The 25,270-nt window shown below is 38.4% G+C and overlaps 1 protein-coding gene across 1 annotated transcript; it reads left to right on the forward strand.

The window, feature by feature from the left end:
- Positions 1-547: 547 nt before the first annotated feature.
- RAB38 (RAB38, member RAS oncogene family) lies at positions 548-22,449 on the forward strand. Its single transcript, XM_023923216.2, has 3 exons — positions 548-957; positions 8,679-8,959; positions 19,161-22,449. Exons 1-3 carry the CDS (start codon positions 753-755, stop codon positions 19,311-19,313), a joined length of 639 nt encoding a protein of 212 aa, XP_023778984.1. The 5' UTR covers positions 548-752; the 3' UTR covers positions 19,314-22,449.
- Positions 22,450-25,270: the final 2,821 nt, after the last annotated feature.

Consider the following 25,270-nt stretch of genomic DNA (forward strand, 5'->3'; position numbering starts at 1 on the left):
CGAGCTGCGTGCTGCATTCAGATGGGAGCGTGCTTATAGGTATAGAGAGACAATCACAACTATGGTAATGAAATTTAAAAATATGTATCTACTGTTAGTTAAATTTGTACAGCCCTCCTAGTATGGACACAAGTAAAGCTGCTATATATTGCTATAAATGCCACTTCTAGTAATGTAGCTGCACTTACTTACACGGACTAGAAACAAATTACATCAAAAGCTAAAGTCACACTGTTTTAATTTTTGCACTTTAGTGGAGACATGAAACCTCTGATGGGAGTTTTCTGGGTTTTTTTGCAATGACTGGCATCTTAAAGACATCTGGAAACAAGCATAGGGTGATATATTATCACCAAAGCAGTGATTCAAAATTTACTGCATGTAAAACTAGTGCACAACAGAAACACTGTCCTTCCAGCAAGAAGCCAAGCAGAGTACAGGACTGTTGCATGAATTTTCCTGCAAAGTCTTTAGCAGCCAGACTAATCCCAGACACACCTCGTGCTGACCTTTACACACATACGCACAAAACTTTCTGGGAGACTTCCTTCCCCCAGTCCTTTCTTACTTCATCTCCCAGCAGGGCTGCCTGCTGGATCCTGCTTCCATACGAAGGGAGAGAGCCTCCACCTACCTTGCTCTCCTTCCTTCCCTCCCCAGTCCCTCACTCCCTCTCTTCCCCTCAGGCTGGCAGGATTCCTCGGGCAGAGCATGCAATCAGTTTGCGGAGAGCAGCCGCAGCCACAGGAAAGATGCAGAAGCACAACCAGAAGGAACACCTCTACAAGCTGCTGGTGATCGGGGACCTGGGAGTGGGCAAAACCAGCATCATCAAGCGTTATGTCCACCAGAACTTCTCCCCACACTACAGGGCCACCATCGGGGTGGACTTTGCTTTGAAGGTGCTGAACTGGGATGCTGAGACTGTGGTACGGCTGCAGCTCTGGGATATTGCAGGTGAGTGCAGAAGAGAAGCCCTTGCCCCATAATCTATCAAAAAACAATACAAAATATAGACCCCCAATTCATTTGTACTGCTCTGAAAGCTGGGAACTGCCTCTGCCTGTGCAGTGAGGGAGAGCAGATTGAGGAGAGAAAATTTTAAGGGCAGGTTGACAGTTTGGAGATTCCTTAAAACCAGGAGACTTCCAAACTAGGGAAGTCAGAGAGTCAGAGTGGAACTTCTGCTAGCTGATTTTTCTCCCTTGGATATATTCAGGGACCCAGGCACCTCTCTCCAAATGCTCCAGTTGTTTCTCTGCAGCTGACAATGTTCAGTTTTGCCTCCTTGGACTAACAGACCTCTGTGACAGGAGAAAGAGTAACAAGAATGTTCAGTTAATCTTTTTAATTCAGTGGAATAGATGAGGCATTCAGTAAGATGATTAAAATTACTTTTATAGTTTAAAAAATAAAGAAAATGTATACCTGAGTTTATCAAAATACCTTCCTTCTTCCTCTCTCCTGCCTTTCCTCTTTCAGTCCAATTAAAGCAACTTTTTATGTGTTTTGGAAAGAGTAAAGTTTCTATTTGGTAATAATTCTGGTTGTTAAAAATATAGCTATTCATATTTAAAAACCCTTGTTCCAACGTCAAGCAAAGCAAAAGACAATTTGCCTTCTCCAAGGAGAAAAATAGTAAAGAAGTCCAGATATCCCCACATGGTTACATCATTAAAACCCACAGAATTTGATATTGTTGCTGTCAGTGCTTCAGACATTTTCGATTGGCTTCAAATTAAAAATACAACTTCTTTTTATACTTCCTTTCTGAAAAATAAATCATTTTTGTTTCAGTCCACAAAGTAAGTTTACCTTGATGGAATATATCCCATGCTGTAAGTAATAATTTTTCATTTAGTGAATGCAGGAAACAAATGCAGTTGTAACAATAGATTACATCATCAATGTTGGCATTTGGCAACTCAGTTAAATTAAGAAGTTACTTTATTTAAGTAGGGAATAAAGGTGAACATGATATCAGCTGTTAGGCAACTGTACCAGCCTGTGGCCTGAGTTGTGGGCTCATTGATCTAGTCTGGAACAGCACCGGGTAAAACTGGTGAAATGAAAAAATTCTTGACATTCTTATCGGCGGAGGGAGTGCTTTTCTTCTGCACTGAGCTGTCTCATGTCTGAGCTTTGAATTTGGCACTGAGGTACTAAAACTTATGCAACAACGCTGCTTTATGCAAAACGTATAAACTCCGCTCTTTCACATGCTAATACAGTCTTGTGTTTTTATGGTGTTAAATACATATATGCTCAGTTTTCTTTATTAAAAGATGGAGTAATGGGGCAAACATTTATTTTACTGTTCACCAGTGGCTGATTGTAACAACAAATACATATGCTGCCAGAAAAACTTTTCTGCATGAGAAAAAAGCATTTTATAGTAAATTCTGAATGTATCAGGGACTTAAAGAATGTATTTTTCATGCCTTGTTTCAGAGATTTATTACACTACTAATCATGTGCTGGCAGATCATATGATGTAGCTTTCAGTCAGGCTGCAGAAGCAATTACACCTAGTTGTAGTACTGAATGACTAGCATGCTTTCTGAGTTATCACACATGACAGAGAGAATTACAGCACAGTACTAAATTTCATATGAATTGCCCAATTCAAAGCATCACTGTGAAGGTCAAGACAGTGGTCGGTAATAAAAAGAGTTGCTGTCTTAGCTTTAATGACTTCTGCTTAAAGAGCTTTAGCTGTTGCTGGCTGTACATAGAGAGCAAGTTCTGCAAGCAGCACGCTGAATTCAGATGATCATGGTGCAGGCATAACAGTTATCACACATTAGGCATCTGGCTGGTGAGAGAAAAAGAGGTTCAGAAACAAAAGAGAAGCAAAAGTGATTTGAAATATGGAGAGAATGGAACTGGTTTCTCCTGGCTGTGGCTGGTCATGCATGATCATTTCCAAAATACAAGTGGGCAATGAGAAGAGGGAGGAAAATAAAATCTCTGGTCTAAGAATACCCTCTCTCTCTTTTGGTGGACTCTCTGTTATCAGGTCAGGTTTATCTTTCGGGATAAGGAAATAAACTTTCAGTCTCTGACCAAGCTGAAGGATGTTGGCTTAGCATGCAGGACACCTTGAATTGAAGCAAATTCTGCAAATACATCAATAATAATACTGCATAATAATTCTGCAATAAAACATCAACAATATGAAATATATTTCATATCAGTAATTATATATAAATACATATTTATATATGTATGTATACATAGATATCAGGTATTATTTTAGCTCTTATATCCTCTCTCCTCTCCATTATACAGACAGTGAACCCAGTACCAAGCCTGTGTGTACTCCTTACCTTTCACACTGTGGATCAGTGGGCAGTAAATTGTTTAACACTCTAGATAATTCTCTTAAAAATATTGTGAGTAAAACCAGTGTCAAGCTTATCTATATTATCAGTAGGATTTATGTACATGGTGACTTCATTGGAGGAGTGTCACGTTCTGACTGTGGCAGGACCAAGAAGTTTTGCCTGGCTTATCCTTACCAGACATAAGAAGAAAAAGTAAATTTGGTTCATCTAGTGTCATCTAATTAAATGTAGTTAATACTTGTGTAACATATTTTTCTGTGGTTTTTAGTTTTGTAAACAAAACTATAATACAATCTAACAGCTAAATGCTGAAATTGCATTTATTTAGATGAGAGAGAAATGCCAAAAAACAAGGATAACTAAATATTACACAAATTAATTCAGGGATAATGTAGGCTCCGTATCACACATTGTTACATTAAGACAGAAGTTTTAATGCATAATATATTCCTAAAACTGTGGGTGTTAGGCAGGAATCGTAGGATTAACCTTTATGTTATATGATGTTATGGTGTTTGTAACAACATGCTTTCATTACAATATATTAATTTACATCTGATTCAGTGAAGTGCCTGAGTTTGAGGGGACTGAATGTCTAGTATTGAGTGTGGGAGGAGATATGCATGATAAAATTCTCCTTGCCTTTAATTTCTTCACAACAATTCCATTTTGTTTCACCTTATATCACAAATTATCAGTTTTGGTGTTCCTGTTAAAGTGTGCCATCACCTCTACCGCTGTCATTACAACATTAAATCTTGCTCCTCAGTCAATTTCTGTCTTTTTTTCTTTATCTTTTCTGCTACCTTTGTGTGCATATCCTTTAAAATCATTAAAAAATTGTTAGAAGGAAAGCTTTAAAAGAACTCTGAATCATATTTTGCACAAGGTTATTCTGGATAGGATTGGCCCTGCACATGCAGGCTGGCACAGTGCTTCTGAAGAAAAGACAGAGGATCTGGGTGTATTTGCTATTCCCTTCTCTGCAAGGCTGCTCTCTGTGCTACTGTCTGTGTTTTGTGCCCAAACAGCCCAGAGATTTCTCTAAAGACCAGCTTTTGCCATAGATTTACTGCAGGAAGGAGCTTTGAACATCAGAGAGCAGAGAGCAGCACATCAGAGCCTGCTCCCTGCTCCTTTTCCAGAGCCATCTCAACATTGTCCTTATCACTCCTGCATTTGAGCGGGCTGGATTATTCATTACTACCAAAAAGTTACTGGTTTGTGTTTAAAAGTCTCATAGAGTTGGACTGATGCTTTGGGGAAAGAACAGTTCCATTTCCTTTCCTGGTCACTTTCCCCTTCAGAAGCAGCAGTCTTCCCACAGATACAGACAGGTGTCTCTGCACTTGTAAAGTTTTTAGGATTGTTATGCTGCAGAGGGAGTAAGTGGAAACCTGTTCACTAATGCCAGGCACAGCACGTCCTCAGCATTTCAGGCTTTCAGCAGCTGCTAAGCATTGTGGCACATATGCATAAATAAGATAGTCATGGTGATTTCTAGGCTAAGTTACCTTGAAATTACTGTTCTGCAAACATAAATAAGTCTCTTGCTGTGAGGGTCTTATTTCAGTAGAAATTGGAGGTGGAATCTGTTGGCCAGATCCTGCTGACAGCCTGCTTTTCCTCATTCTGGGGTGGTGAACATCACCTCAAGGGTTGCTTAAGCTTCAGTCCATAAAGACAATTATTTGAATTCAAGTGTGAATATTCTGAAAGATATTTTGAAGTGAAAGGTAAAAAATGTTTAAATCTCTTCTCCATAGTTCCCAGCTTCTCAGTGTTGCCTGAAGGCTGCCTGTAAAGTAAGGTTTTTCCCAAAAGCATTGTCTCTTAGGACAGTGGCAAGAAGTAGAGCACATCATAAAACTTTTTATTGGCAGTTTTAATCAATTTTTAATTTAAATTTTTGTGCCACATTTCAGATGCTGTGGTCAAGATGGTGGAAATTATCTGAGTTTCAGAACTTTATCATTACTTTCAAAACCTTTATTAGAGATGATAGTGGTTAGTGAAAATTGTAGATTGCTGTACAAATTTATGTGGGTAAATTTTTATAAACTATGGAAAATCAGCAGCTGGTTGTTTTAAACCAGTTTTAAGCTGGTTTCTTTAAACTGATAGCTTTGCCTGCTGCAGAGGTGCCACTGAGATTAGGATAAATGTGCAGGCAGCTGCCCTTCAGACAGGGGATGCTTCCCTTTAGTAGAAATCTTGTTGCTTTGTCATCTTGGTCTGACTGGGTTCACTTCCAAGTAGAGTAGGATTCATCTGAGTTAACAATTAGACACTTCTTCTCATTCTCTGACTACAAAGAGACCCTAACCTTCAGTACTCACAGTTAACTTTTTAAATCTAATTTAGGGCTGATAATCCCAACATAAAGGACCATCTCAATGGGCAAAGGCCATTGGAATTGTGGGGTTTGATGCCAAATGCCAGTGGCCTTGCAAGGGATGCAGTAAAGTACAATGGGCCAGATCAAATATTTCCCAAGCTTCTCACCCTTCCAGTGAAAAGCAAAGCCAACCTTTCCCAGTCACTCTTGCAGTAAAGCAGATTCTAAGGTTCAAGGCTGCCTGCGAGATGCCACTGAATATCTAATGGCTGATCTATTTTCTAGCCTAATTCCTGCCTAAGACATTGTGTTGCTGAAAACCTAAGGCCTGATTTTGACATCTTTAATACATCAAACAGTGCCTATTTTTTATGAGGAATTCTGCTAAATAAAAAACTTTTATGAACCTCATCTATTAATATAGGATTTTGTTCACGTAAGTGAGAATCTGTGGAAAAAAAGAGTACTTTTGCATCCTCAGACATTATTTAGCTCTTCAAGCTCAATGCAAATACTAGAGATTACCTTTTCCACAATTTAAATTAAATAAAAGTCATTATGCAAATGTCATGAAACTAAAGCTCTGATTTATAAAGCATCTCTTTTTCCATTCAAACTTGCCTAATGTCTTTCTCTCAAGTATATTGATACATTGATTATAACTGATGGAGAAAAAGACTGCTTTAAAAACAGCTTAGACAGTTAATCCAGCAGCTCCATTCTTTCTCTGAGGTGGTTGGTGGTGGATATTGGTTATCCAATATTTTATATTTATAAATATATATATTTATATAAATTATTTATATATATTATTTTGTAGGATGTCTTCCTACAAAATGAATCTTTTACAAACATGTTGGCTTTTTTGTGCAGTGAAAATCCTGTATATCTGAAAAAGCAGCTGGAATCAAGAGGAAGAATCAGTCTCATACAGTTTGTCAGAAATTTTTGGGCCACTATGAGGCAGAAGATCACAACTTAGGAGCCTTTTATTCCTTTAGTAACTTCCTTCATGGTGAATGATTTCATGCTGCAATGAATAACTTAGTTGATGTTCTGTGACACCATGTCCCACATATCATAACAATCTATTTCCCAATAAATATGTGTGAGGCCTGAGTTGAGCTGCTCTTATATCACCTACAGTTTAAGCATCTCAGTAACTTTGTATGAGAAGTATAAAGTATCAGTGAAATACAATATCCATCAAAAACTTTTTGTATATGGTGCTGCTTACCTCATTGCTATGTTTCTAATCAGACCTTGGCTTTTGGTGGAAGGCACCTTCTTGCAGATGAAAAAAGAATTTCTCAACAAGCAGATTATTGAATAGCACATGACTTCGCCATTCATCTGATTAGCCCACTGATAGGAATCATAAGACATTTGAATAAATTATAGACGAAAGAAATTTTGAATATGACCTCTTCTTTCCCAGAAATAATCTATTTCTATCTTGCTTTATCAATAGGACACAGTGTTTCCTTAAGATTAAAAAAATTTGACATGAATTTGGAGAAGACAGGCTTCTTCTTTGGTTTCTGTATCATGTGAATGGCTTTCTCCTTGCTGCCACAGTGCTTAAAACCAAAGATAAACATCACAAACTGATGGTGTTGACCCCCTAAGAGGGTTCAGTGCCATTTCCATTAAATTAAAGTGCATGGTCTAGAAGCCCAGAAATCGGCACTTTTTCCTTCTCAACCCTCCCTTACATTTGACAGCACAATTTCCATCAGATAAATTCTCCACAGGTAACCTTCCTGGGGCCAGAGGCAGACTGCCAATCTTCTTGTCTTCCTAACCTACTCAAAATTGCTCATGTTGGGAAAGTAAGGCTACAAATAGATTTGCATTCAATGCTTCTGTTTCCATAGCACTTTTTCCCAGCTATGGAAGCACATACAAGAGTTGTCATGCTTAAAAATGGCTATCGTTGGGAAATATTTCAGGAGCTTGTAATTCTTCCTTGGATCACAGCTCTGCTGTACACATTTGTAGAAAATCTATTTTTTATTTTCAAGAAAAGTTCTGTGTCATTTATTTTTTCAGAGTTCCCATGAAAACAGCACATATATTAACAAATCCACAGCTGATCAACATACCACATCCTGATGTCATGTGTTAATGTGTTCATACTTCTAATCATATAAAATGATAGATATTTACAAATGTCCATGTTTGAATATACTAATGCACTGTTAGCTCACGAAAATTCTGTCCTTTCCCAGAAAGCACTTTGAATTCAGCAAATAAAACCAAGAAGCTTCTGAACAGATCTAGTATGAAACTCTCCTCACAGGTCTTTTCACTATAACAATGCAGCTCTTCATATTGCTACTGCTGTGCTACTTTTTAGAGCACTTTCCATGTTTTTAAGGCTTTAAATTCAGCTTCCTCACCTCTGTGTTTTAGTTTGCCAATAAAAATAAACTTGTAATTTCTCTTATGCCTGGTATGTCTCCACAGCTATATTATGTTACTGCTGGTTATTGTCATTTGCATGAGAATATGCAGGATCCCCCTCATGCATGAGCAGTTCAGTTGTGTTAGATGTTTTAGATAAAACACCAGAGTACCAAGGAGCTTCCAATCTGATACCTGTATTTTTTTGTGACTCTTGTTGAAAGTCCTATAATGTACCTAAAGACTCATGGTACTGTCCACAGACTGAGAAATCTGGCAGCCTAATAAGACACTTATTATTCACTTATTACACTTATTATTCACTTATAATGAACATCAAATTTCCTTGGGTGTTGGATTGCAAATTCCTTTTTCATGCAATACTCCTACATTTTCATACAGATTATTCTAGCATGGTGCTTATAATTATTTAGGCAGAGAGTATTTTCCCAGGGACTTATAAAATGAAGTCCTGCCTTCAGTAATGTTATCTTAGAAAACCTGCTATGTGAAATACTGACCTAGACTGGGAGCACTGATTTTTACAAGGTGGTGTTTTTTTCCCTCTCCTACTTTCTTCATTACAGGACAGGAAAGATTTGGAAACATGACCAGGGTGTATTACAGAGAGGCTATGGGGGCGTTTATTGTCTTTGATGTTACAAGACCTGCAACGTTTGAAGCAGTGACAAAATGGAAAGAGGATTTGGACTCTAAGTTGGTTCTTCCAAATGGCAAACCTGTGCCAGCAGTCCTTTTAGCAAATAAATGTGACCAGGGAATAGATGTTCTTATGAACAACGGCATCAAGATGGATCAGTTCTGCAAAGAGAACGGGTTCGTGGGCTGGTTTGAAACATCAGCCAAGGTAATGTTTATGTTTCTTTTCAAATGTTTCTAAGGACAGAGAAATCAACTCCTAAAATAGTTAATTTGATCTAAATGTACACCTTGAAAAGCTTCTCTCTTGGTGGTATTAATTAAAGGTGGATTTGTAAATATATAGTATGCATTTCTATTTCTTTTAGGTCTTTTATTGCAAAATTCTGAAATGCAGCTGTTGTAATATGTAAAGTATGTACCCAGTCAACAGGTTACTGCACAATAGCCTGGGGAGGAAGATTACCTTAGGCAAGGCATAAAAGCTACCTCTTATGCATGTTAATAGGATGTTTTTTATCATCCTCAATGTTCAATATTATCTCTAAATATTTAAATAACCACTTTGCCTGAGAAATGCTGATTTGAGACAAGAGATTCATTGCCTTAGATCCAAAATAAAGTCAGTCCATTGTAGTGCTTGTACAATGTTCACTGTTATAAGCTCTCATTCTCAAAAGCCTTTTCAAAAAAATCACATATCTGGGGAGTAAGGAAATATCAGTGGTCAAAGTGCTGAATGAGCTACTCTGAGGTTCGATTCTTTGCCTTGGTACAGATTTCCTGAGTGCATGGAATATTGAGATAAAAATCAGAAAGGACACTCAGACTTTCAAATTATAAAAGGCCTAAAGTACATTGGTACTGTCAATCAATTTAAGTTGTCTCAGATAATTTCAGTTCATGCAGGATTTGGAGAGCTAGCATGTGAAATATTGATTCAAATACAACAATTCATTGGATATTGTGTTGATTGTATCCTCCTATCATGAAAGCTGGTGTCATCATTGACAGCTCTGGGGAACTTTTAGATATTTGAAATGTAAACACTTTGGTTCTGGTTTAAAGTAAATTTTTAGTAGTCTGAAAGCCAAAATGCTACATTTGATTGTTTAATTCTTTTTAAACACTGTATATAAGATACTGAAGAGCTTTTAGGGTGCATATTTGTGTTTCACTACTCTGGTCTTGACACCTTCTTTAAGCAATAATATTTAAAAGGTGTTTCACTTGTAATCAGCAGAAGTAACAGCAAGGGAATAACAGCATATCCCAGACTGCCTCAATCATTGCATGAATTCTGGACTGGGATGGCAGCTTAACAGTACTTAAAAGGAGTTTATAACAAAGATGGGAACAAACCTGTTATGAGGACCTGATGTGATAGGACAAGGGGTCATGGTTTTAAACTAAAAGAAGGTAGATTTACACTAGAGATAAGGATTTTTTTTTTTTTTTTTTTTTTTTTTTACAAGGGTGCTAAAACACTGGAAAAAGCTGCCCAGAAATGGTGGATGCTCCATCCCTGGAAACATTGAAGGCTAGATTGGATTTGGCTCTGAGCAGTCCGATCTAGCTGAGAATGTCCCTGCCCTGGCTGGCAAGTTAGGCAAGATGGCTTGAAGAGGTCCCTTTCAACCCAAACCATTCTATGATTCTATGATTTTATGTCTTTGTAATTTACATCATTGCTTCCCTACTGAATGGGTCTCAGATCTAGCCACTGTTTCTTCAAAATGCCATTTATAGGGAGAAATTTTGGTGTAGGCAGCTGTAAACTCTCTTGCTCCACATCAGGGCACTTCTTGTTCCTTCATGTGCAGCACCTGGTTTGTATTCAGGTCTGTGGGTCATCTGCTGATTTGTGTTGGGTGAGGCCAAGAGAATCCAGTATTCCTCCTTATGAAAAACTACATTTTACTAGGAGAATGGAATCTGTACCCTGAATTCCATACATCAGTCCCCAGCAAGCACATGTCCACCACTCAAAAAGGACAACCACATTTATTGTGCCAAGGGTCATTTCAGGTCATGACAGAAAAGGAATATGCAAATGATTTCAAAGATCTCAGAGAGGTTTTACAACGATGATGGAGCAAGTCTGAGGCAGAACTATGGAAGTATAAAAGATGTAAAAAGGACATACATTTTTTAAAAGTCACAAAAGAGGAAATTTTTCCAAGTTTCTCCTAGCTGCATAGAATTAAGATTTTCTGGTTTTTTAGACATGGTAAATACCTAGATTCTTCCTACACTATTTGAATCCAAAACCCAAGCAGTCCCCAGGTTGCCAATGCAATCATGTAGGAACAGAAAAAAAATCCAGCTATGACAAAACTTGTTTTCAAAAGCCACTCAGAAGGGAATGGTGGGAGTTGAGGGCACACAGCTGTTATCAGATCCTTCTCTGCTGCTATACACCAGAGGCTAGGACCTGCTGTTCTGCAATCCACACACCTGATTTCCACACAGAATTGGAGGCTGCTGACTTTAGAATTACACAAAGAGCCATTCCAGTAAAGATGATAGAATCACAACATTTAAACTAAGTTAGATCAAAATAATTTCTCCACTTGGTCTAAGTTCTAAAGTAAACCCTACACTTACTTTTCTAAACAAAAGTTATTATTACTACTATTTTAGAATTCCGGATTGTATTCTGATATGTACCTAGTATTCTTTCAGCCTAGGGCATCATAAGTAATTGAACTTGGGCCTGGGAAAAATAAATAACTTACTCTGTTTGCTACAGAGAATGGAAGATCTTCTGAAGCAGAATAAGATGAACAAAGGAGTCATCACATTGCAGCTAACAGTTTTAGCAGTTCAAATAAGTAATAACTCTCTTTTTGTGGTACCCTGGAATAATTAGATCTCCTGAGATTTTCCAGAGATGTGCTTGGAAATGTTAAAGCCTTGAGCAAACTGAATACAATTTATGCATTTTGGAAAAACAAAGGTGATAACTTATAAAAATAATATATTTTCATTATGGTTGCCTTGCATGCCATATATGTTCCTACCATATTTCAAGCTGTCAATGATTTTAAGCTTTTGTCTGTAGCATTGGAAAATCACTATATTATTCCCTGGTGCTATTTTTATAAGTTAACAGCTCCAATATAAAATATTTGAGCCACCTAATACAGTCCTATTATTAGTTTTGATTCTTACATTAATCTGAAGGAAATAACGCTCTTTCAGTCTTCCTCTGCCTACAAAGACAGAAGATTTTGTTTGGACAGTTTTCCATGTGAGAAGGACCTTTTTGGGCAACACCACCTCACAGTATAGTCACAAGTTACATTATTGCCATATATCCGGTGGTGAGCCTGGTCTCTTTTATATCTGCATGTCTACTTCGCTTTTATTGTTTGCTGTGTAAGAGGCACATCCCCAGAAAATAACCCTTAATAGTAAATTCTTTAATAAATTCATGACCATAACTATTGTGAAAGATTCATTCTTTTAAAGGAAGGAAATTTCTTCTTCCTGTCACACATTTAATTATCCAGCACATGGCCAGAGCAGCTGAGAGCTCCACTCACATTTCCAAGCCTTTAAACTGTTTTCACCACCATTCCTAGTTCAAAGAGGTGAGCTTTTGACTTGAATTAGAAAAGAAGCAATTTCAAGCTTATTATCACTTTATAATGAAAATGGAACTTGTGCAACAAAATAGACAAGTCAGGTAAAACTAAGTGTGCTTGAACGTACCTAATTCAGAAATAACTTGAAATACCTGATGACTGGCCATGGCTGTGCTGTTATTATGCCTGAGTTCCTCTTTTCCCTGCTGTGGTTCTGCTGTCAGCAATACAGAATTAGATGAAAAGACATTCATGTTTTGTCCAAATTGTCCAGAAAGGCTGGTAGCTGTGCTTTTCAGATCCTTACAAAACTAGGTGAAGCACACAGCTTCTTGTCTCCTGAGCATCATGGCCTGGAGACTGATGAGCAGTCTGAGTCTCTGGACTATTTGGATACATTCTATTTGTACCAGGACAGTGTTATAGAATTTTTCTGCCTCTAAATAATGTAGATAATAAGATGTCCTTTATTCAGCTTTTGTTTGACAGGTGAATCAGCATAGATTCAGAATGAGTTGGGTTGGCAGGGACCTTAAAAATCATCCGGTTGCCCCTAAGTGCTGGGCTAGCAATCGAAAGTCCTCCTTGCCACTGATCTTCTGTGTTACCTTCAGAAAGTCATTCTCTCCTCTGTTCCAGCCTTTTTTTCAAAAAGCAAGGACATTAATTCTTCCTGTTTTACCAGGAATTCACTGTTTTACTGTGAGTAATCCAAGCTCTACTAGCCCTTGTTTAAATCACAGATTCTTCAGTTCTTTTGACTGGACAATTACTATGAAAGATAAAAAAGCAAGCTATGCAGTAGACTTGTAGAGGAATGGGATAAGAAGTTCTGATTTCCATAAAGAAAAACAAGGTTTGGACATGTATTTGAATTAGGCAGACACTTTAAACTAATCTGCTGATCTGGTAGCTTAAATCCAAGCAATCCATTTGAGACTGCCAGACCCAGTTAGGAATGTGTGGCCCAATAGATTGTCTTTTTAATTCACTAAAAAAAGTCTAACCAATCTCACTGTACAGTCTTAGAAAATATTTCAGATTCTGCCATAAAGCAAGAAATAAAGCTGACATTTAAAGTGGGAGGTTTTGTTTCAGATGTACAGTCACTTTGTGCAGAATCCTCTGCAGAGTTTGTTTCCTGTAATTAAGAGGAGTTGTTTCAGATTGTCCTATGGGTATTAGAACTGTCCTGTAGTTCTCTGGATCACATTTATGAAATGCATTATTTAGTGCTGTCCCAAAACTGGAAATTCAGAGAATCACAAAATTGTTGAGATCAGAAGGTCATTTAGAGAAATAATTTTTTTGCAGGATATTCAACCAGCTGTAAGAATTCAATCACACAAATGATCTTGTTCTCAGAGTTGCAGTCATGGGAATTCACATCCATTAATTTCATGTTCATGCATCTAGATGGCTTTTGACTTGTATGGCTGCATTTCCCTAGAAACACCACTGCAGGAATACAGCACACCATCTTAATAAGGCTCTGTTCCCTGCAGTTTCCAGGGAGTTCTGCTAAGGGAGCATGTGGAGTCATTTCCTCAGAGTACTAGCTCTAGGGGAGTGCAAGTTAAAGCATCTTTCAAGACATTTCCTTGCTCCTGGATTTTAGTGCAGTATGGAAATAAAATGTGGAAGCTATGAGCCTCTCACTAGGCTCCTATCTAATACCTGGATATTTCACAATTTGTGAATGTTTGCTTATGGGAAGTCAATTGCCTTCAAATGCAGTAGTAGTCTAAGGTCATGTCTCTAGGCAGAGCTGATTTAGAGCTCCCCAAGCGCTCTGTGCCTGCATTCACACTGTTCTTCACCCTCGTTTTCAAGACTCAGATTCAGTAAGAGGGAAAAACTGTCAATTTATAAAGGGAATAGCATTCTAACAGAAAACAGCCAGATAGTCAAATCTAAGATATGTATATGGCAAAGAAACAAAAAGTTCTTTCATCTGAAAGTGAGACAGGCACTTAAAACTTGCCATGGCCTTTATTTGTCTAGAAAGAGCTAAAAGCCAGTCTAATCTGTGGGAACTTATTTCCTATATTAAAATTGAATGCCCTAAATGTTAATGTTCTGCATCTGCAGTAGAGATGGAAATAAGGGGGAAGGTAATCCAGAATGCAAATCAATTGCTGAGCCTGTGTACTGCTTTGAGTCACATTCAGTAATGTATTTATTTTCCCTTTAGTTGATTGTTGCTTACAAGACATTATTTCCAATAGCAAATAGTTCAAGGGTTTTAAATAATTCAGCTCTCTTTCCCTGACTTCAGTTGCTATCCTTTCCATAAAACTGCCCTTTGAAAGTATATCTTTTAATAAGATCGATCTACAAAGCAAACACTAATTTCATTTATGTCCTCCAGTGTTCCTTTCTGGATTTCAGAGATTACTCAGAGTTATTCTCTTTGCCTTGTTTTGTTTGGTAATAGAATAGAGTAGTGCATTCTTATTTTCACTTTTACATTCCTTCTTGATGAGGCTAGGAGAAATACCAGCACAAGCAGTCAGGCATTGACACAAAAGCAGGGTTCAGATCCTTGTTCTGGAAGATTTTGGCATATTGATGCAGGATAAATCACTTAGGGATGGATTCACAACTCAGCTCTTGCACTGACTGGGATGCTGGGGTTTACTGAGCCACACAGAAATGGGCTAGGCACCTCAGGGGACAGGGAAAGGCAAGATGTGTGGGAAAGGCTTTCATATAGGCTGGAACGCTGAGTCAGGAATACAGGACTGATAAAGACACCATCATATGGGTAAGATCCTTTTTGGTCTTGCAATAAAAGCTCTCTCTTAGGAGAGAGGTTCCCTGAGAAAGGAAAGTGTTGCATATTTTACTTTATAATGTGAAGACTTCATTCCATGCCATCTCCCACGTCCCAACTAGCCACCACATGCTGGACCAAGTTTCATGTGGCTCTGCATTTTCTCCTTTTGACAAATGGCCATAGCAGCACTTCCCTATCACAGAAAGCTGCTGTCCAGATAAACACATCAAAGTGCTGAGTAATACCAGCCTCAAAAGCAATGTAGGGAGAAAGAGTGTCTCCTGTGTTTGGAGAACTGTGAAGATAAAAGTGGCCTCAGTGAAGACGAGGAGAGGAGAGGAGAGGAGAGGAGAGGAGAGGAGAGGAGAGGAGAGGAGAGGAGAGGAGAGGAGAGGAGAGGAGAGGAGAGGAGAGGAGAGGAGAGGAGAGGAGAGGAGAGGAGAGGAGAGGAGAGGAGAGGAGAGGAGAGGAGAGGAGAGGAGAGGAGAGGAGAGGAGAGGAGAGGAGAGGAGAGGAGAGGAGAGGAGAGGAGAGGAGAGGAGAGGAGAGGAGAGGAGAGGAGAGGAGAGGAGAGGAGAGGAGAGGAGAGGAGAGGAGAGGAGAGGAGAGGAGAGGAGAGGAGAGGAGAGGAGAGGAGAGGAGAGGAGAGGAGAGGAGAGGAGAGGAGAGGAGAGGAGAGGAGAGGAGAGGAGAGGAGAGGAGAGGAGAGGAGAGGAGAGGAGAGGAGAGGAGAGGAGAGGAGAGGAGAGGAGAGGAGAGGAGAGGAGAGGAGAGGAGAGGAGAGGAGAGGAGAGGAGAGGAGAGGAGAGGAGAGGAGAGGAGAGGAGAGGAGAGGAGAGGAGAGGAGAGGAGAGGAGAGGAGAGGAGAGGAGAGGAGAGGAGAGGAGAAAATAAAACTAAAAATAAGTCTGAACTTCAGCAATCGTCACAATTCCTGTGCTGTTCTTTTGCAGGACAAAGCCTGGAGGTGACAGTTATGGCATTTCAACACAGAGACCCACTGAAAGATATTTTTTCACTCCACTGTATCACCCATATTTTCTTTCATTTTTGAAACATAATTAATTTTATTTTTAGGTATAATTGAGGCAGTTTACATGTCTCAATACCATTAGTAGGATGTCTGTGATTATTCCTCTCTGTCCAATCTTATGCTCTGATTGTTGGTTTCTTCATGTTTGAGTGGATTTTCACTTTCTCCTTTGTCTCTTTCCTCCCCTTGATTGCCTTTCAACACTCCATGTGCTCTAAAATCACCAGGCCTCTGGATGTCTGTGTTTGGATAGCAGATCACCTTCTACTGTCTGTAGCTCTTTCACTGCCTAGCAGAATATAGATTTTTCTTTTGCAAAACACACTCTAGGAGGAGAAGTGGAGAAATCAATATTTCATTAGTCAGACCAGAATACAGCAATGTCTCATCTGCAGGTCTAGGATGCCACAGGATTAAGGTTGTAAAAAATGGCAGTAGTAGCATCAGAGAGGAAGTGGTCAAGGCAGGGATCTGGGACAGCAGGATTTGCTTTGTTGGCATGACCACAGGCTCCTTGCAGCAGGTGACTTAACATATTACTTCTCATCCATGCTGTGTGCCAGTTGTCATCTGAACCACAGGAGCAGGCTGGAGCTAGACATAAACTCAAAACCGGCTGTGCTGTCAGCCAGGGTCACCCTTCCTCTTCCTCCCCTTGTACCCCAGCTGAAATTGTCATCCACACAGCTTAAGCAGTTCATATAAATGTTAAGGAAGAGAAAATTCCTCTCTAGACTCAGGAGAGTACTTTTTATTCATTCCCTCTTTTTTTTTTATTTTTCTTGTTTGAGTACTGGCTGGAGCATTTTTATTTTTCTGCATTTTTAGGCTCATGTCTGGCACATGGACTTCCATCTGTCACCAGCAGGGATGAGGGGTATCCACCTATACCCATTTTATGCTTTTGTGGGCTTGGCTCCTTCCCCCTTTCCCAATGCTGTAAAATGGTAGCCACTGAAAAAGAGGGTTGCTGTTAATACATCTGAACTTTAATCAATTTGGGCAGACTCTTAGGCAGTGTCTAAGACATTATTGAATAAACACATGTTGTCATTTCAACACAGAAGCAGCACATGGGCAAATGAAATGCCCATCAGTCCATCACAAAAGCACAAAAGACTTTTACATTCCTGTTTTTGTACATTTAAAAATCCTATTTTGGCTTCAGTTTTCCAAGCACTGAGAGATGTTTTTCATTGTCTGTTTGCTTGTTTTTTTCCTAATAAAATTTCACAGTGGTCTGAAAAGGGTTTTCAGTGCATGCCTGAGGAATTTTCTAGCCTGGTCTGAGGGAGCCATGTGATACTGAAGAATTTTAACATCTCAGTATAGAGGTGATTCCCAGTTCCATATTACTTTCTAGAGGTTACAATGTACATTACTTTTCTAAATAGTAATTTAGAGAATTTAAGAATATTTTCCAAAGTATTGGGGGTTTACAACTTCCCGATATTCTTTACATACGAAATATTTAAGTTCATGTGTGTCATTGAAGGAACCTGTGAAATCTTGCACTAATTAACATATTTAGTTAGATCCACACATTTTAGTTAGATCCACTTTACTTTGGTGGAAAGGGATGGGCAATGGAATTTGTGGAGTTTCGCCAATGATTTCAAGGGGATTGGACGAAGTCAGTCTCACAGGATCCATTCCTTTAGCTTTTGATTTTCCTATAAATATGTCTTCTCTACTGAAACACACATTTCTTTCTTTTATAGCTAGTTTATGGCCTCAGTACAGCAGGCTCCAGATTGGCATCCAGAGGGACCTGGACATGCTTGAGAATTGGGACTAGATGGCATTTAACTGTCCCTTACAATCAAAACCATTCTATGACTCAGTGATTCAGCTTGAAAACCTGGGTAATCTTAGGCTGCAAACAAAATGTCTTTACTGAGCAAGAGTAGTGTGTGCCTATACACAAATGTATGCCTATATATCAGTACACATTTCCATATGGATGTATGTGGATGTGTGATAAAATTTCCTAAAAAGATTGAAACTACAGGGGAGTTTCTATCTCCTGCCTTATAAAATAAGTAATCAATGCCAATAGTTACACTGGAAGAGTGCTTTTTATGCCAGAAAGCCTGACTTTTCATTCCAAACATATTGGTGGCTATTATTAAACATAAATAAATAAATAAATAAAATCTTTACTCAGCACTACTGCTTGTTTTCTGTGCTGCATTGAGCTGTGTCTCACTGATCAGGTGTTTCAGCTTTACTTATTCTACAAACAGGGTAAGGGCTGCTGCAAGTTAAATGTCCAGTTGTTAGCAGGCACATGTAGGAAAAGATGTGCTTTAGCCTTCATTTTAAGTGCCTAGAGGATTTCTGTCCTACAAATCAAATCAGCAGTGATATATCTCTTCTGAAGCAGTGTATCAGAGGTGCAGTGCATTGCAGTCAGCCTCAACAAGAAATAAGGCAGGACTCCAAATCATAAAGAATTTTTTTTTCTGCTTTGTGAGTAATTTGAGATTGTATCGTTTTTCAGTGAAACTGGTCCACCACAGGTTTCATTGTGAGCACTGCATACAGAAATCTTGAAACTGTGGGAAAGGCTTTAAAAAATAAGTGCTATACATGGTTGTAATTGCTGGTAGGTAATTAACCATTTGGAAATGAGCAACCATTATTCAAGCAGTGAAATATGGTCTCTGGAGATTTATTTCAGGCACTGGTCTTCAACACCTTCCTGGCATTTGTTGTTTTTTGGTTTTTTTTAGTTTGTTGAAGCAATCAAATCACCAAGAGATTGAGGTAATTTAAAATCAGCTCTGTGTACATTTTAAAAGAGATATGTATCATAATACATATAAAACTTAACCAACTTCAGAACTCCAGTAAGCACTATTTAACACAGTCAGTTTTGAAAACTGTTTATTAAGGTAAGTAACTTTTGATGTTGCTGAGAGAAAAGTTTAATTATGCACAGGAAATATGCAACATGGTTTACTTAATATTGACTAATCAACCTCTCTTTCTCTTTCACTTGCAGGAAAATATAAACATCAATGAAGCTTCAAGATGCTTGGTGAAACACATAATTGCTAGTGAGAGTGATCCAGTTCAGTCTGTCGAACCAGATATTATAAAACCACACTTGAATTCCTCCAAGATTGTCAGTTGTTCAGCTTGCTTTAAATCCTAAGAGACTTCCAGGCAAGAGCTGAACAACTATGATTCACAATTTATACTTTATTCAAAGAAACCAGCCTGCCCACATTTTCCCTAAGCAGATTGCCATTTTCTTAAAAATACATTTAAATTTTACCTTTCTTTTTTCAGCTAAAATTTATTATGAGATATTCATTGATAGCAACTGTTCAAAACTCTCTTTGGCTGTTGGTCAAACAAGACTCATATCAAACCCTCTTTCTTTGCAATGTGGTTTCTGAAAACTGTTATTTATGATGTGACTGTGGCAGCACCTTAATTGTCCATTGATTTCCAGGGTGTTTTCTCAGTATCTTGACCAAGGAAATGTCATCATTGCACTCTTTGTCACCCCTCAAACTTGAACTATCTTGTTTCATATGAAGAAGGTGATGATGAAAACAAAGTTGAGCAGTTCAGGAAGAGATATCAAGAATGCTCACACTTAAATATTCCCATTGCAATTTCAGTCTCCTGGATGCAGTGCCAGGACTGAACATGAAGGAACATTTCACATCATTCAGTTCTCCAGAAGATCTGAGCTTCTGAGACAGATGAAGAATTGGCTCCCTCTTTCTGAGGAATTGCACCCTCATAGTTGATAGCATTATCTTAAATGAAGCAAAGTGGAACAAGTCAAGGGTGAGGGGTGACAAAACAGGCAATCAAAGGTACAGTCTCCTGGGTGAAGATCAGGGCTTTCAGAAAGGGTTATCTATTCTATAAAGCTGGCATTTCCTCTGGAAAGCACACATTTATTTTTTCCCTGTCTCTCATCCCTCACGCCACAGATATCCCTGTGTGTTTAAACTGTGTGTATTCTGTAAGTCCCAACATGCCTCCCTTCATTATGTTTGTGCTCATGAGAAAATTCACTATCCACAATGTAACATCACAGCACGACTTTTCAGGAATCCATCTGTGTTGAGTAGAAGGGTATTTGCTTTCTGAAAACATTCTTCTAAAATGTATATGAATGATCACAGGAAGCAAGCAAAATGAAACAGTCTTAAGAGACACTTCTGGAAGATGTGAAGAATTTATTGAGCCATACTGTGGAAATGAAAATGTTGATTTTCACAAAAAATCAGGTTGGTGGAGTCACTCAGAGAAGTGTGTCTAGACAAGTAGTCTTGACATCTGGCTGCAAGCCCGTTCAAGACAAACTTTGCCTCTATCCTGCCATAGACAAATCACTTGCATTTTCTATTCTTACTCAGACTTTTCCTTCCTAAACTGTGATCTCTCAGTTGCAGGAGCTGTCTTCAGAGACAGGTTCCTCTTAGAGAGGTGTAACAGCATGGAAGGGAGGAGACAAAATCTCATCATGCCTTATGTTTGCAGATGTCACTGCAATACTTCACTGAACGCTTAGTTGGAAATGAAGGAGTGAAATTCTCAGTCTAGTGAATACCTGCTGCATAGGAAAAATGAAAAAAAAAAAATTCCTCAAGCTGACCTTATATTGTGAGACCTATGATGTTCATGTGCCTGTAAAATTCATCCTACTTGGCAATATAAGGTTTATGTTTGGACTCAGAGTTTTTTTCCCAACCTAAATGATTCTGTGACATTGTGCCTCTGTCGGTAAAGGCTTTGTTCCTATATAGGCACTGCAGACAAGAGCTACATTTCTCTCCCTGGAGAGCCAGGGACAGAGACATAGCTCTTTATGTGCTCTTCCTAAAGCCTTCAATTTTTCTCACAGAATTTTGGAAGAAGAAAGCAAAATGTCTAGTTTTAAAAATAAAAATTCACATCCAGAATTAATCTGCACAGACATAGATGTGTGGATACACATATATATATAATGAGCTGGCTTTTTTGAGGGTAATTTTCAAGTTGTCTTGGATGCTGTGTTATCCTTTAATACCTGTGTTCAACATCCTTTAACTCCTGCTGTGATCTGTGTCAAATACCTTAAGCTTCCTGCCTCAGCTTCCTCATCAGTAAAACAGGGATCTATGTACACACCTACCTCACAGCACTCCCTGAAAGTTACTGTTGGCACCATGCCTTGGGAATACAAGTTCTACAAATGCCAAGCTCTGACACTGCTCAGAACGATATATGAGTGCCCTCTAGCATAAATACATGGTGCTGTAAAGCCTTAGTGTTCTAAATCTGTCAAAGGCTTGCCCGTGCTACAAAAATTTGCTGCAATTATTACACCTCAGTTAAGCTGGTCAAGCTTATAAAGCAACGTGTGACTGCATGGGATGATCAGATTGGCTGCAGATGGTCTGCAAGTGGAAACTGTGGCTGCACAGATGTCATGGTACTAGTTTAATAATCTCAGCAACAAAGCTGCAATTCAGAACCAGTGCCACGTCACTTATTCCTAATGTAAAGCATCATTTAAGTCAAGTTATATGGGTGCCTTATTAAGGATAACAATTCATATCCTGAGCCAATACTGTGGAGGACACAAGGAACTAGATATTTCAGATAGCTTCTAAAGGGATAATTTTTCATGAGTTGAGCCCCACACTTCACTTATAAATCTGTAGGTCTCAGGTGAAACAGGAAATTACCATTTCATCCAGAAATACTTTTATGCCCAACTCACAACAAACCTGGTAGTTCCTAATGTATTTTGCTTATCTTCATATCACCTTTATTTGTTGGCTTCTAGCATTGCTCACTAAGCATAATGGGAATTTCCACAAGACTTTGAGAAATATGGCTAAAGATGTGGTATAGCAGTAATTAAAACAACCCTGTATAAATGAAACACTTAGATGACATATAGAGATGTTTTTGTTCTGCACTCTATTGTATAAACCTGTCCTGCACTCTGTATTGTATAAAGTTTTAAAGTATGAGCTCATTATCTGCTCCATAATATTTCTGCTGTGTCAGGTTCCACTGCAGTCACTTCTTGGGCAGATTTTCCACCTCTGGAAATTCCTGGAGGACAGAATGTGGACAACTGCTAGACTAAGGACTATACAAACTGTAAGATCTAAAGTCATATAGATTTACACCACAAAAATTAGAACAGTATCACAAAGAATCAGGCCTCCTTAGGAGGTTACATAATTACATATGTTCATTTTTATTTGTACTAAAGTGATAAAAATCTGTCAAGTCTTTTTCTATAACATAATAAACGTGTGAATGCAACCTGACTATCTAGAAAACAGAGCCTTTTTTCAGAGGAGGTTGTTGTAGGCAGGCCAGAATAAAAGCTTTAATTTAGAATTAATGAGCTCCATTTGTGCCAATACCATTTCAGGAAATGTAAAGTTTAATTATACTGTGTCAGTCCCTAAAAGGTTGGATTTTCTTAGGTTTTTTGATGCACTCTGCGCTGTGTCCTCTTTGCTGGCCTCCAAGGACCAGGCATCTTAATCACATGTCCATTTCAAAATTAAACATTTTCTCTTTCTGTTTGCAATAAGTAATGAACAATGAGTCTCAATTGCCTCGCAAATGGGCAGAGGTACTGCAAAGTGGAATTAAAATTCATTTTCATTCTAGGTCTCAAATACGCCCCTCTGGGTGTCCCAGCATCTCAAGCCACATGTTGATGAGTGAGGGAGGGGTGCTGGACATGAAAGATCATCCTAAAAAAAACATCCCAAAGAAAACAGTGGCTGAACATCTTCACCCCCAGACACCATTTGCAACACCAGTAATGACAGAATGTCTCATTTTCTGTATCTGAAGCTCCATACAAAAAACTTTCCTGATCCTAAATACTTTGGGAAGCATATACATATCACAGATAGGAAAATGGATGCAGTGAAAGATAAATACTCAGTTATTCCAGAAAGATCATAATTTATTTGACCAGGTTCAGCTTTCAATAGAAAGCCATTTGGAAAACTGAAAATCAGGCTTTGTTATTCTTTCACACCATTTTTTTAGATAATGTATTTTTAATAACTTTTCTATTCAGGAATAGCAGTTCCAACTGTACTTTATGCATTCAGCTTGAATTGTTGTACATCAATATTTTAAATTCAGATTTTTTTTCTCTGTCTTAACCTACCTGACTATATAAAATGGGGAGGGAGGGAAAAGGGGAATGAGAATGCACACCTTTAAACAGCGGTGTTGTTTTACTTCTTGAAACAGCTTTTCTAGCTGGATGAAGTGAAATTGGTAAACAGATGTGGGAAATTAATTTAGTGTCAATTGCCAGGAAACAGTCAATCAAATTATCTTTTACTGCACCAATATTTATGCATGTGACCGCAGGTTCTATTGTAATAAAAGATGGTATTTCTGACAAAACATGGAATATGAGTAATTTGTAAAATTAATTCATTAACCAAAATAGGCACATACAAGTAGCCATAAGACAATTCAGCATTCCTCATATATAGCAAATTTATGACATATATATATGTCTTTTTTAATAATTTGATTTATACTGCTTACATTCTGTACAACCTGTCTTTTAAACCATCCAGGTTTATGTTTGACTTTGGTTAAAGGGTTACATATCTGAGACAGAAACCTTCCACCTTTTCTCCCTATTTTATACCCAATTCTAGATGCAACTTTTATGGCTCTAGGTCTTCAAAGAATCTCAGTTCAAAGTTTGATTTTACAGGCAGAATTTTTGGCTCATGAATAGATGCATCATCAGTTTGGAGGCTCATTAGTAACCACAGGCTCAATTCTTGGAAGTCTGGCTGGGTAAAAAATGGCTTAAATATGTAAAATGGATACCTGCATGTCTAGGACATAATAACTGCATTTTTCTTCAGCTGTTAAGACAAGTTGGTACCTGCAGCAGTGTTACACACTTGACTTTTCACGATTCCCGAGACAGATTGTTTTATTAATTAAAAAAAAAAAAAAAAAAAAAGTGATTGCATGCAGTGGCAGTCTAGTATTTATTTTACAATTGTCAGCTTTTCTGCTAAAAAAGCAAAAATATTAACATTCTGGTTTAACTGACTTTTTTAATGATGCAACCTGACACTCTCACACCCCATGGCTGGGGCCGCTATGAGACGCTAAACAAATCCGCAGTACTTGGTGGCACAGGTGCACCTACACTGACCACATCTCTCAGGAAATACATTTGGCTGCAGAATTTGGGAATGCTAATTTCCTGAAAATTATCCCCTTTACAGTTGCAGTGCATCAGATGCCTAATTAAGATTGGAATCTCTGTGTCCTATGCTTCAAATGCAGCAATAATAGTTTACAAAGATGAGATATTAAACTGAGAAAAGCCACAGCACATTACTCCAAGGAGTGGAAGCTGAGCAAATGAAAATTTCCCTGTAGGCTTCTCTGCAGGTCAACAACAGAAAGTTCTTCTAGTTTGGTATTTGTCTGGTTTCTTCCAGGAAATGAGTTTTTTTTTAAGCTACAGTAGCACAATTCCACAGCAACTGGTAACAGTCGCACCTGGCATCTACAGAGTTTACGTAGTTTTAAAATGTTTGATTTCAGAAATGGCATCTTCATTAAAGGTTTAAAAGTCAGTGGTGCCTACCTAGTGGTACATAAAGGTTAATTTGCTGTGCCATGTAACCTGCATTATAATCTATCCAGGTATCTTCTGTTTCCATGAATCCATGTGTTTGGTCTTCCCAAACTATGCAAGGAAAGGGCCACTGCAAGATGTTCCTTTAACAGTGATGCTTGTCACATCCAAAATCCTGCAAAGGAGATGAACATAATGAATGTTCATTCAGCAAGGAATAGCAAGCCAGCGGGGTCAGGGTGAACAGAAATGTCTGGGACTGATCTAGGAACAATTCAAGAAGCACTGATGCTTGACAACTTCCTCAGCAAGAAGTTTTATGAAAATCTGACACAGCATGAAGTTTTAATCACTTAGAGGTCTATGAGTTTTCTAGGGCACAAATTGATGGTTTTACTCTGTGCCTTGTGTGCCTTGAATTTTGCTTCTTTACTGGCTACCTTGCCAAAAATGTCTATTTTATTTCAGGATTTCTCTCTCTTTGGCCTTTGATGACATCT

The sequence above is a fragment of the Cyanistes caeruleus genome, chromosome 3 (assembly GCF_971803275.1).
Source record: "Cyanistes caeruleus chromosome 3, bCyaCae1.hap1.1, whole genome shotgun sequence".
Taxonomy (NCBI): Eukaryota; Metazoa; Chordata; class Aves; order Passeriformes; family Paridae; genus Cyanistes; species Cyanistes caeruleus.